Below are 13620 nucleotides of genomic sequence, written 5' to 3' on the forward strand. Positions count from 1 at the left end.
CTGAGCCCGGAAGAATTGATGCTTTTGAACTGTGGTGTTGGAGAAGACTCTTGAGAGTCCCTTGGACTGCAAGGAGATCCAATCAGTCCACCCTAAAGGAGATCAGTCCTGAATAGTCATTGGAAGGTCTGATGCTGAAGCTGAAACTCCAATACTTTGGCCACCTGATGCGAAGAGCTGACTCATTGGAAAAGACCCTGATGCTGGGAGGGATTGGGGGCAGGAGGAGAAGGGGATGACAGAGGATAAGATGGCTGGATGGCATCACCGAGTCGATGGACATGAGTTTGAGTAAACTCCGGGAGTTGGTGATGGACAGGGAGGCCTGGCGTGCTGCGATTCATGCGGTCGCGAAGAGTCGGACACGACTGAGAGACTGAACTGAACTGAGGTGCACTTGGGTACCGCGGCGCCCGGTGACTCCAGGCCTCGGTGCGGTTGCCTAGGAAACGCCCCCGCGCCGTGCCTCCGCAGGGCTTTCCGGCCCTTGTAGTCCGCCTGCTGCTCCTTTTGGGTCGGCCGCGCAGGAAGGGACTACAACTCCCAGGAGGCAGCGCGGTGGGCGGGGCGAGCCCGGTGGGCGGGGCGGGGCCTTTTCAGTCCCGCAGCTCCCGGGGCTCTGAGTCTGGTGGCGGAAGATGGCGTCGGGCAAGGTCCTGTCCGCGCTGCGCGCGCTCCGGCAGCCGCTGTCGCCGCTGCTGCTGCTGTTGCTCCTCGGGCCGTGGGCCGCGGCGGGCCATGCCGGCAAGTACTCGCGGGAGAAGAACGAGCCGGCGCCGCCCTCGAAGCGCGAGCCCGCGGCGGAGTTCCGCATGGAGAAGCTGAACCAGCTGTGGGAGAAGGCTCAGCGGGTGAGCGGCGGCCGGGTCCCTCCACCTCGGGGCTCCGCGGGCCAGGGCGTCCTCTGATCCTGGGGTCCGCAGAGCCCAGCCCCGGGTCTCTTCTGTCTCGAGAGTCCGCGGGGTCGGGCCCGGGTCTCTTAAGTCTCGGGGGTCCGCCGGGCGTCTTTTAATCCTGAAGTCCGCAGAACCTGGGCCCGGGTCTTTTCAGTCTCGGGGGCCCGCGGGGCGTCCTCTGATCCTGGGGTCTGGAGAGCCCGGGCCGGGGTCTCTTCAGTCTCGGGGGTCTGCTGGCCGGGGCCTCGAGCCTTTGACAGCCTCAGACACGCCCGCTCATACAGGTGTGAGTCCCTCTCACTGCGTTCCCTCTACCCTTCATCAGGGAACAGGGATCCTGGCCTGGCGGTGACAGGTGAAGACAGGAGGCCTTGGCCTGGGCAGAGGGGCTGCCCCGTCAGTTTGAGGCCGAGATTCCCTCCCAGCAGGCAGGCCCAGGTCTCCTGCCTTGCAGGTTTTTGCCTTTCCTACATTCTGTTTCCCTATATAGAGAAACAAGAAAACAGGTGATGCTGGTCATGAGGACAAGTCAGGGATAGCAGAAATCCTAGAAGCAAACAGGCTCTTGTTAAATTGGGTGAGAGGCTGTGGTGAGAAGGGAACGGCTACCCACTCCGGTATTCTGGCCTGGAGAATTTGCAGTCAGACACGACTGAACGACTCAACTTTCGCATGTGGTGGGAGGATAACACCTGAAACTCCTGAAATACTCAAGTGAACTGAATCCTACCTTCCTCTAAGCCCAGAGGGCAAAGGACACCCCTAAGGTCACTCCGCCTGGAGGCAGCTTGCTAATTGACCTGCACCAGCGGCTTCCTCATTAACATAAAAGTCCCTTCTGTTTCTGGCGGGGTGTTTTTAGAAAAATGGGTATATACTAGCTTCCCCCAGCCTCTGGGCCTCTGTCTTCATCTTTCAAATGGAGTCTTATCAGCTCCAATCTTCCAGTTTTAAGCATTCCTGAGTCCTTGAGAGAGTAAAACAAAGTGAGGACTAAGTTTTGGAAAAGAAAAGAAACTGAGGGGGAAGAACGGTGGGGGAGGAACGTGAGGAGAGCCGCCTGCGGGGCGGTCAGGGCCCAGTGGATGCCCCAAGGTCCTTAGCTTCCAGGCCCCACACTCTTCCCAGGCCAGTGCCCTTGAGGGTTCCGTTGGGGTCCCTAGCTGTCAGGGCCACTGTGTGTGCGCAGTCTGCCTGGTGAGAGAGCACTCTGGGTTGGAGAGGCTGGAGGGCTTCCTGGAAGAAGGGGGTCTTGTGCCCGCGAACCTGCCTGCAGCCCTCCTGCCCCCGGGGCTGTGCTGGTCAGCCCTGTCTTGTCTGTCCAGATGCCGCTTTGCATCTGCCGGCCTCCTCACGCCTCCTGGCCGTCCCCTGCCCTTGAGCTGCGCCTCCATGACCCTCCCTGCCACCCGCCACCCCGCCCCCCGCCCCGCGCTCAGTCTACTGCCGACCTGGTCAGTCTTGGGTCACATCTGTCTGAGAGGGTTCTCTGGGAACCCCATCACTGTCCTTGGATGGGCCAGCCTTGCACTAGATGTCTTTTCTGGGCCGCTCGGCCCTGCAATTCCCCAATTGCATGTACAAGTGTTTTCTGCTGAACGAAGTGCACACGTCCTCAGGGTGGGGTTCACACCTGGTGGCATCATTTTTTTGGCTCCCTGAGCAGACTTGTGGAATACAAGCTGGCCTGTCCCAGCCCCCTAGTCCCCTAGAAGCTCCCTAGCTTCAGGAAGCTTGTGGCTGTGGCAGGAGCCCACCCAGGGGCACGTGTCCCAGGGTCGGCACTCCACCGCCCAGAGCCGAGCCCAGGCAGGAGGCAGGGCCAACACAAGGCACTTTTGGTTCTTAGCCTTTTGGTTTTGTTCTTGGGATAATTTGCTCTCTGGAAACATCAAGACTTTGGCCACCTGATGCGAAGGACTGACTCCTTAGAAAAGACCCTGATTCTGGGAAAGATTGACGGCGGGAGGAGAAGGGGACAACAGAGGATGAGGTGGTTGGATGGCATCACTGACTTGATGGATGAGTTTGAGCAAGCTCCAGCAGTTGGTGATGGACAGGGAGGCCTGGCGTGCTGCAGTCCATGGGGTCGCAAAGAGTCAGATTCGACTGAGCAGCTGAACTGAATGACAACATCACGTGTTTCTTTTTTTCTAAACGTGAGGTGACCTCACGGTGTGTCTTGCATGGTGTGTGCGCAGGGTGAGAGAAGGTGTCTCCCCATCGTCTCGCCAGTCCTTCCGTGGGCCGGTGGTACGGGTCCCACCTTGGTGCAGGGTCAGCATGCAGAGCTGTGGCTGGAGCTGACTGTACGTGGATGCTGGGTCCCAGGGGTTTTTTTTTTTTTAGTTGGTTGTTGGTTTTGTTTTTTTGTTGTTTTGTTTTACCACTTTTGAGGTATGATTGGCCTCTGAAAATCTCCCGAGCTCTTGTTTGTTATTATTTGTGGTAAGAACTTAAGATCGACCCCCACTTCCTTAGCAAATTTTTAAATAATAAATAAACAGTTAAAATGGGATTCCCAGGTGGCTCGGTGGTGAAGAATCGCCTGCCTTGCAGGAGACCCAGGTTCGATCCTGGGTTGGGACGATCCCCTGGAGAAGGGCATGGCAGCCCAGTCCAGTATCCTTACCTGGAGAATCCCATGGACAGAGGAGCCTGGTGGGCTACAGTCCATGGGGTCACAAGGAGTTGTACACAACTCAGTGACTAAACAACAAAAACACACAGTCTGGTTGCCAGGGTCACACTGAGCAGTGAGTCTCCGGGACTCACTTGAGCCGCACAGCTGACTCTGCGCCCTTTGACCAGCCCTTCATTGTCTCTCCTCTGCCTCTGGGTTTTGCCCACTTTCCTCCCCTCATGTTAAGCGTTGTTGTGGAGGAGTGTTTGCTGATATGTCTGGCTTGTCTCACGCAGCATCTCGTCCTTCAGGCTCACCCGTGTCGTCACCAAGGGCCAGTTCCCCTTCTGTTTTGAGGCTCGTATTCCGTTGTGTGTGTGTCCTGCATTTTCCGTCTTGATCTCGATGGACATCTCGGGTGTAGCTGTTCGTGCGTCTTGGCCGTTGTGACCGCTGCTGCAGGAAGCATGGAAGCACTGATCTTTCTTGGAGATTCTGCCCTCAGGTCCTTTGGATAGGCACCGGCGGTGGGACTGCTGGGTCGCACGGTAGCTCTCGTCTCCGTTTTTGAGGCGCCTCCTCGCTGTTTCCCGCAGCGGCTGCGCCCGTTCTCATTCCCACCAGTCGCCCAGGGGGTGCCCTTTGCTCTCATGCCCGCCGGCAGGGGCTGCTTTCCATTCTCCAGAGTGACCGTCCTGTGACCGCCGTGAGGTGGTGTCTCCTCGTGGGGTTTCCACTCCTCCCGATGATCTGCAGTGTGGAGGGTCTGTTCATGTCCCTGCTGGCCATTCGTGTGTTGTGTTTGGAGAAATTTATATTCAAGTCCTTCACCTGTTTGTTTAAGAATTAGGTTATTACTTCTATTCAACAAGGAGTGGAAGCTCCAGGCAGAACAGCCAGGCGAGAAAAAAGAAAGAAAAGTCATCCAGATCAGAGAGGAAGAGGTGAAAGGATCTGTTTGCTGATGATGTGATCTGTGTTTGTAGAAAACCTGAACACTGCAGAGTCACTAGGTCTGATCAACAGCCTCACCAGAGTTACAGGGCACAGAAGCGACACGCAGGCCTTGCTGACACTTCTGTCACCAGCATCCCACTCTCTGAGAAGGAAATGAAGTCCATCCCCCTTCCAGTAGCAGCGGAAAGGGTCCGATACCCAGGGACATGCAGCCGTGTCCTCTGGGCAGGTTCTTACCCTCCCCAGGCTCCGACGGGAGCGGAGGAGAGGGCCCCAAGCTTGTAGAGCACCTTCAGAGAGGCGGCCAGGACGCTACCCAGCGTCCGCCCCGCAGGCCCAGCGTCACCCACGGGAGCTGCGAGGCTTCTTCCCGCCCAGCCGGGCAGGCGGACAGCCAGGGAAGTCGGGGTGAGTGGAGCCCCGGTATGCCACGCTGCCTGGCAGCTTCGGTTTCCTCTCCACACCTTCTTCCTGCCCCAAGTGAAGGTTCTCGCCCCAAGAGGTCTCCCCCGCCTTCCTGCTCCCGTGCACAAGCAGGCACGCACACGCATGTGCCACCAGGCCCGACTCATGAGGGTCCCCTTCCTGCAGGACAGGCAGGCTATTTGGGGTCAGGTCCCAGCGCCTGTGCCTGCCTGGGGTAGCGGGGCCCCCGGGGAGCTGACGGATGCGAAGGGCTGCCCAGGGGGGCCCGCACTGCAGCCCTGGGTCCTCACCGTGTCACCCCACCCGCCCTTCGAGGGTGCAGGTGTCTGCCAGGCATGCTAGCGCGTTGATTTAAGTTGCACATTTAATGGGCCTGATGGCAGCCTTCACATGCCGGTTCTGGCCCAGAAGCAAGGAGGCGACCTCGGGCTGAGTATGGAGCAGGGTCTGCCAGGAGCCGGAGGGCCCGTCTTAGCCTTGCAGCCCATATCCAGGGAGGCCCCACATCCCTCAGTGAGCCCCCAGCACTGGCAACGACCCTGGGGAGCCGTGGCTGTGCTCTTTGTTTTTAAATTGGAAGTTTTCCTTAAATATGATCTATTCTCCAGTCCTTGCAGTTTATTTTTTATCCGAGTTACATATACAGGGTGAAGTTTCTCGAGCAAGCCCAGCATCCGTGCGCCCGCATCCCCATGCCCAGGTGCGCACAGGCGCCCGGGGTCCAGGCTGGAGGGCGAGCCCGCCTGTCTCCCCAGTGCCCGAGCTCAGGCCACTGACGCCCCGGGGCCCTGGGGACGCGGTGTCCGCCGAGGCTGGAGGGTGGGTCTGGGGCCTAAAAGCTGCTGGGCTCCACGCCGCGCTCAGAGGCCCCTTGGACGCTCCCGTGCGGGAGCGCAAGCGGGATCCTGAGCTCCCGGGACCCCGGCTCCTCCTCCCCGCCTCTAGCCTCATCTCTTCTCCGAGGTCAGTTTCTTCCGGCTGCCGTTGGTCACCACGCGGCTGGTGGTCAGGCGTCCTCTCTTCCTCTCCTCCCGCAGCTGAACCTTCCTCCTTTGAAGTTGTCTGACCTCCACACTGATCTGAAGATTCAAGAACGGGATGAATTCAAATGGAAGAAGCTGAAGGCTGAGGGTCTGGATGAGGACGGGGAGGAGGAGGCAAAGCTGGTCCGCAGCCTCAGCGGTACCTCTCTTCTCTGTGCCCTTTCTCCTCTCTCCTCTGGCCAAGGGCAGCGGCCTCCCCGGCTCAGGCCCCGGCCTGTTGTTCTGACTTGGTCTGCGGGCAGGACGAGTCAGGACTGCTCCCGTGAGCCTGATCCTGCAGGGTGACCCTCGGCTCCAGGCGGGCGCGGCTGCCAGGCTGCCCTCAATGGGTCTTGGGCAGCAGGAGGGGGTCCAGGGCGAGGGTGTCCGGCCAAGCGAGTTCCCAGCGGCCGAAGCCCCAGGTCTGTCTGGTCCAGGGAAACGGCCGGGAGTCACCTGGACGAGGAGGCGCGGTGTTCCCGGGGTCTGGTCTCCCGGAATGAGCAGCACCCTCACGGTCCACGGCCGTGCCCAGGCGGGGCCACCCTGTTTGTCTTGGTGATGCTGGTCTCTGTGGGTGCCCAGGTGACCTGGCAGGAGACCCAGCCAGCCTGGAGAGCCGGGGCCTGAGGTGGGCCCTCCGATCTGGGGGCGGTGTTCCCCGAGCAGCTGGCCGTCTTCTAGGTGTGGCCCCGAGACCCCACATCCCACCCGCCCCCCTCCGCCGCCCCAGCCCCTTTATAAGGCAGGTGCCACACCTAGGTGTCCACACAGTGCGGCGTCCAGACCAGGACCCAGCGGTGGCCAGGTCTACCCTGGGCCCTGCCGACGGTGGTCACCCATGCCCGGCGTCTTGGGGAGCTGGTGTGAGGGTCAGCCTGGCGGCTCGGCTGACAACAGACCTGCCCCCCAAGCTGAGTCCTCACGGAGGCTGGGCCACCCGCAGGCTGCACCTCCTGCGGTCAGGCTCCCATCACTGGGTGAAGGGCTTCTGCAGTTTAGGGAGAGGATCACGGACGGGTTCTTAACGTCTCGAAAACTGCAGGCCAGACACCAGGAGCACAGCCTCTCCACGGCCCACTTGCGGCCCCCATGGGCTGAGCCCCCGGGCAGTGTAGGCAGGGCAGTTTAGCCCCACGAGGTGCCCCAGGCAGCAGGCGGACGCCCAGGGCCAGGAGCTGTGCAGGGGCTGCACAGGGGGCCACAGGCCCCTCAGAGACCACAGGCCCCTCAGAGACCACGCGTGTCCAGCGCTCATGCGGTCAGCCCCAGAGGAGGGGCTGCGGGTCGGGCCAGGTGGCCTTGGCTGGACCGAGGACCCCAGGGATGGAGGGCAGGGGAGGGAAGCCCAGGACCCAGGGTGGCCCCAGGGCGAAGTCTGGAGGGCGGGTCCTGTCTGCAGCCTGCAGACCCATCCCTCCAAGTTGGGGGGGGGGGGTCCGCTGGGGGTGGGAGGGGCTTCCTCCAGGGCGGACCCAGCAGCCCAGCCCTGCTGCAGAGAGAGCTGCCTCCAGACCTGCCCGGGTACCCTCACGCATTGTGTCAGAGACAGCAGCGTGGAGATGCAGGCCCCTGTCTGGTGCAGAGGCCCTGGGCAGGTGCTGCGTCCTAGGCACTGTGGGGAAGCATCCCCCGGCCACTGGCCTGCAGTGACCCACCGGCTCCACTGTTATCAGTAACTTTTCCGTGAAGCTGTTGATAGGAACAAGCCGCCTTTAGAAATCTCCAAATAAAGACATGGGTTGTGGGGGGGCGGCCCCTGCTCATGCGGCCCCGTCCACGTCCGCCCCAGCTGGGGCTTGCCCCTCGACAGAATCAGACGGTGGGTTTTGGTTTGGTGAACATGTGCAGCCAGTCCCGAAGGTGGTCCCATGGGTGCCAGGCCTGTGTGCAGCTCTCCTCACAGGGCAGGGGGTGGGGGGTCTCCCGGAAGCCACGTAGGGGGACCCCAGGTCCCAGCTCCTTCCCCGTATCCTGGGCGGGCAGAGGAAGGTGCAGCCCCCAGCCCACCGCCCGACCCTGCCCTGCTCCCTCCTAGTCATCCTGGCCAAGTACGGTCTGGACGGCAGGAAGGACTCGCGGGTCGTGAGCAGCAACTTCATCGACCACGGCGCCGATGACAACAGCCTGGAGGACCCCCGGCTGGAGAAGCTGTGGCACAAGGTACCCTCTGCCAAGCGCGACCCTCGGCCTGGCGTCCTGCCCGGGGCAGCCGGCCTCACCCTGCGGGCCCTCCCCCTGCCCTGCTTCCCTGCAGTCCCGTCTCTGCCCCACCTGGAACGCTTGCTGCTGCGACCAAGAGCTCGCAACGCATGTTTACAGGGTCGCTCGTGGCGCGTGGGGACCTGAGCCTCAAGCGTCACAAGCGTGCTCGTCAACCTGTGGTTAGAAACGCAGGCTCGCGGTATCCCGAGCGGCTCCTTTCGCTTGGTGCCTGGACCGTCGACCCGTGAAGACAGTGGGTGGTGGGGGCACTGACCCCGCCCTGCCCAGGGAGGACCCGCGTGTAACTGGGAGTCAGCCCTCTGTCTGCGGGGTCAGCCAACCGCCGATCGCGTAGCCGTGCAGTGTTTTTGAAAATAACCTGCCTGTAAATGGGCCCACGCGGGTCAGACCTGTGTTCGGGGTCCTCTGTTTGTAACCTGCGATTGGATCCTGTGGACGACTTCTGCGACCTCGGCCGGGGTGGGGGTGCCGGCCGGCCGGCCGGGGGGCGGTGGGGGCGGGGAAGGGGGAGGGAGGCTTCCTTGGGGCTGAGCCCAGGACCCGTTCTTCCCTCGTGTGTCTGCACCCCGATCCCGGGCAGGTGAGGCAATGCCCTGGGGAGTGGCCAGGACTCCCCCGGCCCTCCACCCCGGCCCAGGGTCCTGCTGGGGTCCATCCCCATGCCCTCCTTGCTTAGTAGTCTCCCCACCATCCACCCTGGAGGCGGTCAGGTCTGGGCCCCTGCCCTGAGAACCGGGCCTGCGCCGGGGTCCCGCTGGCCCGGGTGAGCACGGCCCCTGGGGGCGTTCACCGGAGGTGCTGCCCTTCCAGGCGAAGACCTCCGGGAAGTTCTCCAGTGAAGAGCTGGACAAGCTGTGGCGGGAGCTGCAGCACCACAAGGAGAAGGTGCAGGAGTACCACGTGCTGCTGGAGGCCCTGGGCAGGACCGGAGGTGCTCCCGGCGGGCGGCCCTGGGCCCAGAATGTTCCAGAACCGGGGGGGGGGGGGGGGGGGGGGGGGGGGGGGGGGGGCTGCGCCACGCCCTCAGGCCTCCTGGCGTCAGAGCAGGAGCCTCAGCGTCTGGGGCCGGTGCACGGACGGACCGGTTCTGCGGTGACGCGGGCCGCCTCTCCTGTCACCTCGGGGGTGGCCCCCAAGGGGTGGGGGTCTCAGGGCCCCCCTGGGCGTCAGCAGGGCAGGGGCATGGGGCGCAGCGTCCCCGAGCCGGCCCCTCACAGGCTCCCGGCCTGGGCTCCGGCAGAAAGCCACGAGAACGCCATCGGGCCGGTGGACGTGAGCGGCGTGCAGGCGGAAGCACTGGCGAGCAGGCACGCGGAGCTGAAGGACCGGCTGCGGAACATCGGCCAGGGCTTCGACCGGCTGCGCAGGGTCAGCCACCAGGGCTACGGCGCGGAAACCGGTGAGCCGCCGCCCGGCACCCGGCTGTGATGCCGTCCTGTCGTCCCCCACCCTCTGTTCCCCGAGTGCTGACCGCGGGGCAGCCACTGCTCTTGGCCCAGGGACGCGTCGAGGCCACGCCGGGCTCTCTGCTCCTCTGCCCGACCCGGGCGCCCTGGGCTTGCTCAGCCTGCTGTGGTGGGGGGCCTGGACCACGCCGCGGGCCCACTGTGCCGACCTGAGTTTCCCGACCTGAGCAGGGACCCCCGCAGGCCCAGCCATGTAGGGGGTGGGGCCAAGGCTGGCCGCAGTGCCTCAGCCCCTGCCCTCCGGGGTCCATGCACCTGGACTGTGGCTCCTCCTGCTGGCGTCCTTCCTGCAGCCCCGGGCGACAGGAGGGGTCGGCTGGAGGCCGGCCGCGTGGCCCGGTTGCCCCTGGCTTCCTCCGGGGCGGGAGGGAGGTGGGTGACGAGTGCTCACTAAAGGGTCCCCTCTGTTTGGTTTCCCTTGCCCCAGAGCTGTGAGGACAGGCAGCAGCCCGAGCCTCGGCCTAGAGCTGCGGGTGGGGGGGCCCCGCAGAGTCAAAGGCGCCCCCAACCCTGGAGTGCGCCGCCTGCTCACCTGAGCGGAGGCTCCTGCGCCCTGGGGAGCAGCGGCCTGGCCTGGGAGCTGCCGGCTGAGCGCGGGCGCAAGGCATGCTTCCCGAGGACGCTGGCTCACGCCCTGTGCAGGTTGGCGCGCGTGCCCCGGCGCCCCAGGCTGGGGTCTCCGAGCCCGTCTTCACTCTCGTGCAGAGTTCATGGAGCCCCGGGTGGTGGACCTCTGGGACATGGCCAAGTCGGCCAACTTCACCGAGAAGGAGCTGGAGTCCTTCCGGGTAAGGGTGGCGCCCCAGCCCCGTGGGGTGGCAGAGTGTCCCTGGTGGGCGTGCCGATGACGTGGGAAAGGCCCCCTTCTCCAACCCAAGCAGGCTGGCGCGCACAGCACCGTCTCCGGTCGCCCCCCGCAGCCCCGAGTCCTGGTCGGCGGCCCGTGTGGGACAGAGCTGGCCTCCAGCGCGCGGACACTGCCTCCAGGCCGTCTGCTGAGTTTGGGGCTCGCCGGGTGTGAGGAGTGGGCTCGTGGGACGAGTGGATTGAGAGGGTTATGGAGGCGCCCTGCGGGGTCCGGGCTGGGCCCAGAGGGAGGGAGGGTCTTGGGGTCACTCGCCTCTGCGTGGCCGAGCCACAAGTCAGCGGTCAGGGAAGGGCATGGGCCCTGGGGCGTGAGGCTGCTGTTTCCCTGGACGGGAGCGCAGGGCGGGGTAGGAGGTGCACTCTGGTGACCTGAAGGTGGTGGACATGTGCGGGAGGCGTCTGACGCAGGCCTGGAGGTGGTAGAGGGGGTTTAGTTATTTCAGTCTCATCCCAGGAGGAGCTCAAGCACTTCGAAGTAAAAATCGAAAAGCACAACCATTACCAGAAGCAGCTAGAAATTTCTCACCAGAAGCTGAAGCACGTGGAGAGCTTCGGGGACCAGGAGCACATCACCCGCAACAAGGAGCGGTACGCCATGCTGGAGGAGAAGACCAAGGAGCTGGGCTACAAGGTCGGTGCGGCCGCCTGCCGGCCCCCCCGGGCTCATCCGCGCCCACGGAGCTCGGCAGGGGTGTCGGGGGGCGTGGACACGCCGTCAGGCCCCTGCCCCCGCCCCTGCCCGGGGCTGCACAGCCCTGAAGGGGGTCGGGGCTGGGCTGTGGGGCAGGGGCCTCCCAGGCCTTCCCACCACCCCCCACCCCGCTCTGGGCCTGTTGGGGCCGGGCCCGCCCCCGGGTGACCAGCAAGAGGTCTGGTGTGGCTGCGCCCACGGGAGGCGGTGGGTAGGCAGGACGGAGCCAGGCCCTTCCAGCCGCACAGCTGGCCTCCTGGTCCCAAACGTGTGCCCACCCCTGGTACTGAGTGACCTTCACCCCCGCGAGCTGCCCGGTGGCTCTGGGGGCTCCTGAGGGGCCGCAAGGGCCGGCAGTTTCCCGGGCTTCGGGCCTGGGACACGGGGGTTGGTTCCGCACTCGGCACCACGGGAAACGGACTGCAGCAGGTGGCCTCCACGGGGTCGCTCCTCGTGTGCAGCCCCGCGGGGCTCGCAGATGCCCTCGGTGGGCTGACGTGAGACCCAGACCCCAGAGGACATACGGGACGCAGAGACCAAAGCCCCCTCGCTGGAGGCACCTGACCTGGCAGGGCCTCTGGCTAGTCATCAGCAGTGAGCCCACAGCTCAGGGCACCTCCCAGGCACCAAGACACGAGGGGCCCGTCTCCGGAGGGGCATCAGGTTCAGGCTCAGTGAGGGAGCGAGGGGCAGGCGGCGCGGAGCCAGCGGCACAGGCATGGGCCCAGGGGAGCCTGGGCCCGGGGCGGCTCTGCAGGGACCCCCTCTGTGCCTCCTGCACAGGGCGCCCTCCCTGTGCAGGATGAGTTAGGGGAAGAAAAGGAAAGTACCAGAGAGGTGGGCGGAGACGACCGGGGAGAGGCCAGACCCCGCTGGGACGAGAGGAAGGAGAGGGAAGCTTCCCCGACAGTGCTGCTGCCCCGCCCCAGGGCCCCGCCAGCCTGGGGGGCTCCCGCCCGCGGGCTCTGTGCCCAGGGAGCAGGGCAGAGTCCAGGCCCCGGGAGGCCGCGGAGGCCCCCGCCGCTGTGATGGGGACAGAGCCTGGGGAGCTGCAGACAGGCTGGGTCTTCATTCACTGCCTGTTGTTTTGTTTTTTTTTTTTTGCTGCTCCCTAAAATCACATAGCTTGAAATTCAGATTAAACTACAAGAAAAGATAATTTTGCAAAAACCGTAACACACAGAGGCTACACTGTAGGCTACTAAACAATCAGTGGATCACTGAAGAAACAAAGGAAGAAGTCAGAAGGGACCTGGAGACAAGACTGTCCCAGACTCCAAACCTAGGGGGCGCCGCAGAAGCAGTTCCAGGAGGGTGGTTTGTAGCCACACAGGCCCACCTCAGGGGGAACAAGCAGCCTGACCTTAGACTTGAACCAGAGAAATAGCAGATGAAACCAGAGTCAGCAGAGGGACAGGGACGAAGGTCAGAGCAGAAGCAAATGAAGGGGGGAAAAAAGACAAAAAATTAGGAAAGGTCCATGAAACGAAGAGCTGGTTTTTTAGAAAAGATAAACAGAAAGGATTCCCTGGTGGCTCAGATGGTAAAACGTCTGTCCACAGTGCAGGAGATCCGGGTTTGATCCCTGGGTCAGGAAGATCCCCCAGAGAAGGAAATGGCAACCCACTCCAGTATTCTTGGCTGGAGAATTCCATGGATGGAGGAGCCTCGTGGGCTGTACAGTCCATGGGGTCACACAGACTCGACTGAGCAACTTCACTTTCACTTTCAAAAAAGAATTGATAAACCTCTAGCCAGGCTCATCAAGAAGAGAACAGGAGTCGGTGAAGTCAGAAGTGAGGATGCTGGGTTGGAGAGAGAGGCCGCTCACAGTGTTCCCTGGAGGCTGTTTCTGGTTAATGAGCTGCTCGGATGGTTTATCTGTGATCAGTTATAGATGGGGGTTGCGGGGGGAGGTGCTTGGAAAGCGAACCGCCGAGCTCCGACTCTGCATCGGGAGGCTGAGTCTCGGGTCGCGAGCAGATGTCCCGTGTGACCGGCCCGTGCTGTTCCTGCAGGTGAAGAAGCACATGCAGGACCTCTCCAGCCGCGTCTCCAGGGCCCGCCACAACGAGCTCTGAGGCCACCTGAGCTCCGAGGCCCCGGCCCGGCCCGCCGCACGGAGGCACCAGCGGCCTGCGGTTCCCGAAGAGGGGCCCGGCCCTCGGGGGTTGCTTGTCCATCAGCAGGACCTCAGGGAAGGTGTGAAGGGGACGGGCCGGGAGGGGCTGTAGCCGGAAGGACGGATGGACTGCCACGGGTGACCCGGGGCCAGGAGGAGGAGCTCCACAAGCCTGCGCCTCGCTAGCTGCCCGTGGAGTGGCGGCCCCCTGCGCTACAAGGTCACAGTTTGCATTGAAATCTCATGAATCTGCCACTGGAAATACTATGTACAGGAGTCCTTACAAATAAACGACAGTATTTAATTAAACCTCGTGGCCACTGA

The 13620-nt window shown here is 63.2% G+C and overlaps 1 protein-coding gene across 2 annotated transcripts; it reads left to right on the forward strand.

Moving 5' to 3' along the window:
• Positions 1-586: 586 nt before the first annotated feature.
• On the forward strand, positions 587-13620 carry LRPAP1 (LDL receptor related protein associated protein 1). Of its 2 annotated transcripts, none has more exons than XM_043448133.1 (8): positions 587-851; positions 5940-6084; positions 7963-8087; positions 8961-9081; positions 9391-9549; positions 10259-10404; positions 10938-11114; positions 13193-13620. In XM_043448133.1, the coding sequence occupies exons 1-8, from the start codon at positions 639-641 to the stop codon at positions 13253-13255; spliced, it is 1149 nt and encodes a 382-aa protein (XP_043304068.1). In that variant the 5' UTR covers positions 587-638; the 3' UTR covers positions 13256-13620. The 2 variants fall into 2 exon arrangements, with proteins under 2 accessions (XP_043304068.1, XP_043304069.1); XM_043448134.1 differs by having other exon boundaries at positions 590-851; positions 10322-10404.

The sequence above is a fragment of the Cervus canadensis genome, chromosome 26 (genome assembly GCF_019320065.1).
Source record: "Cervus canadensis isolate Bull #8, Minnesota chromosome 26, ASM1932006v1, whole genome shotgun sequence".
Taxonomy (NCBI): Eukaryota; Metazoa; Chordata; class Mammalia; order Artiodactyla; family Cervidae; genus Cervus; species Cervus canadensis.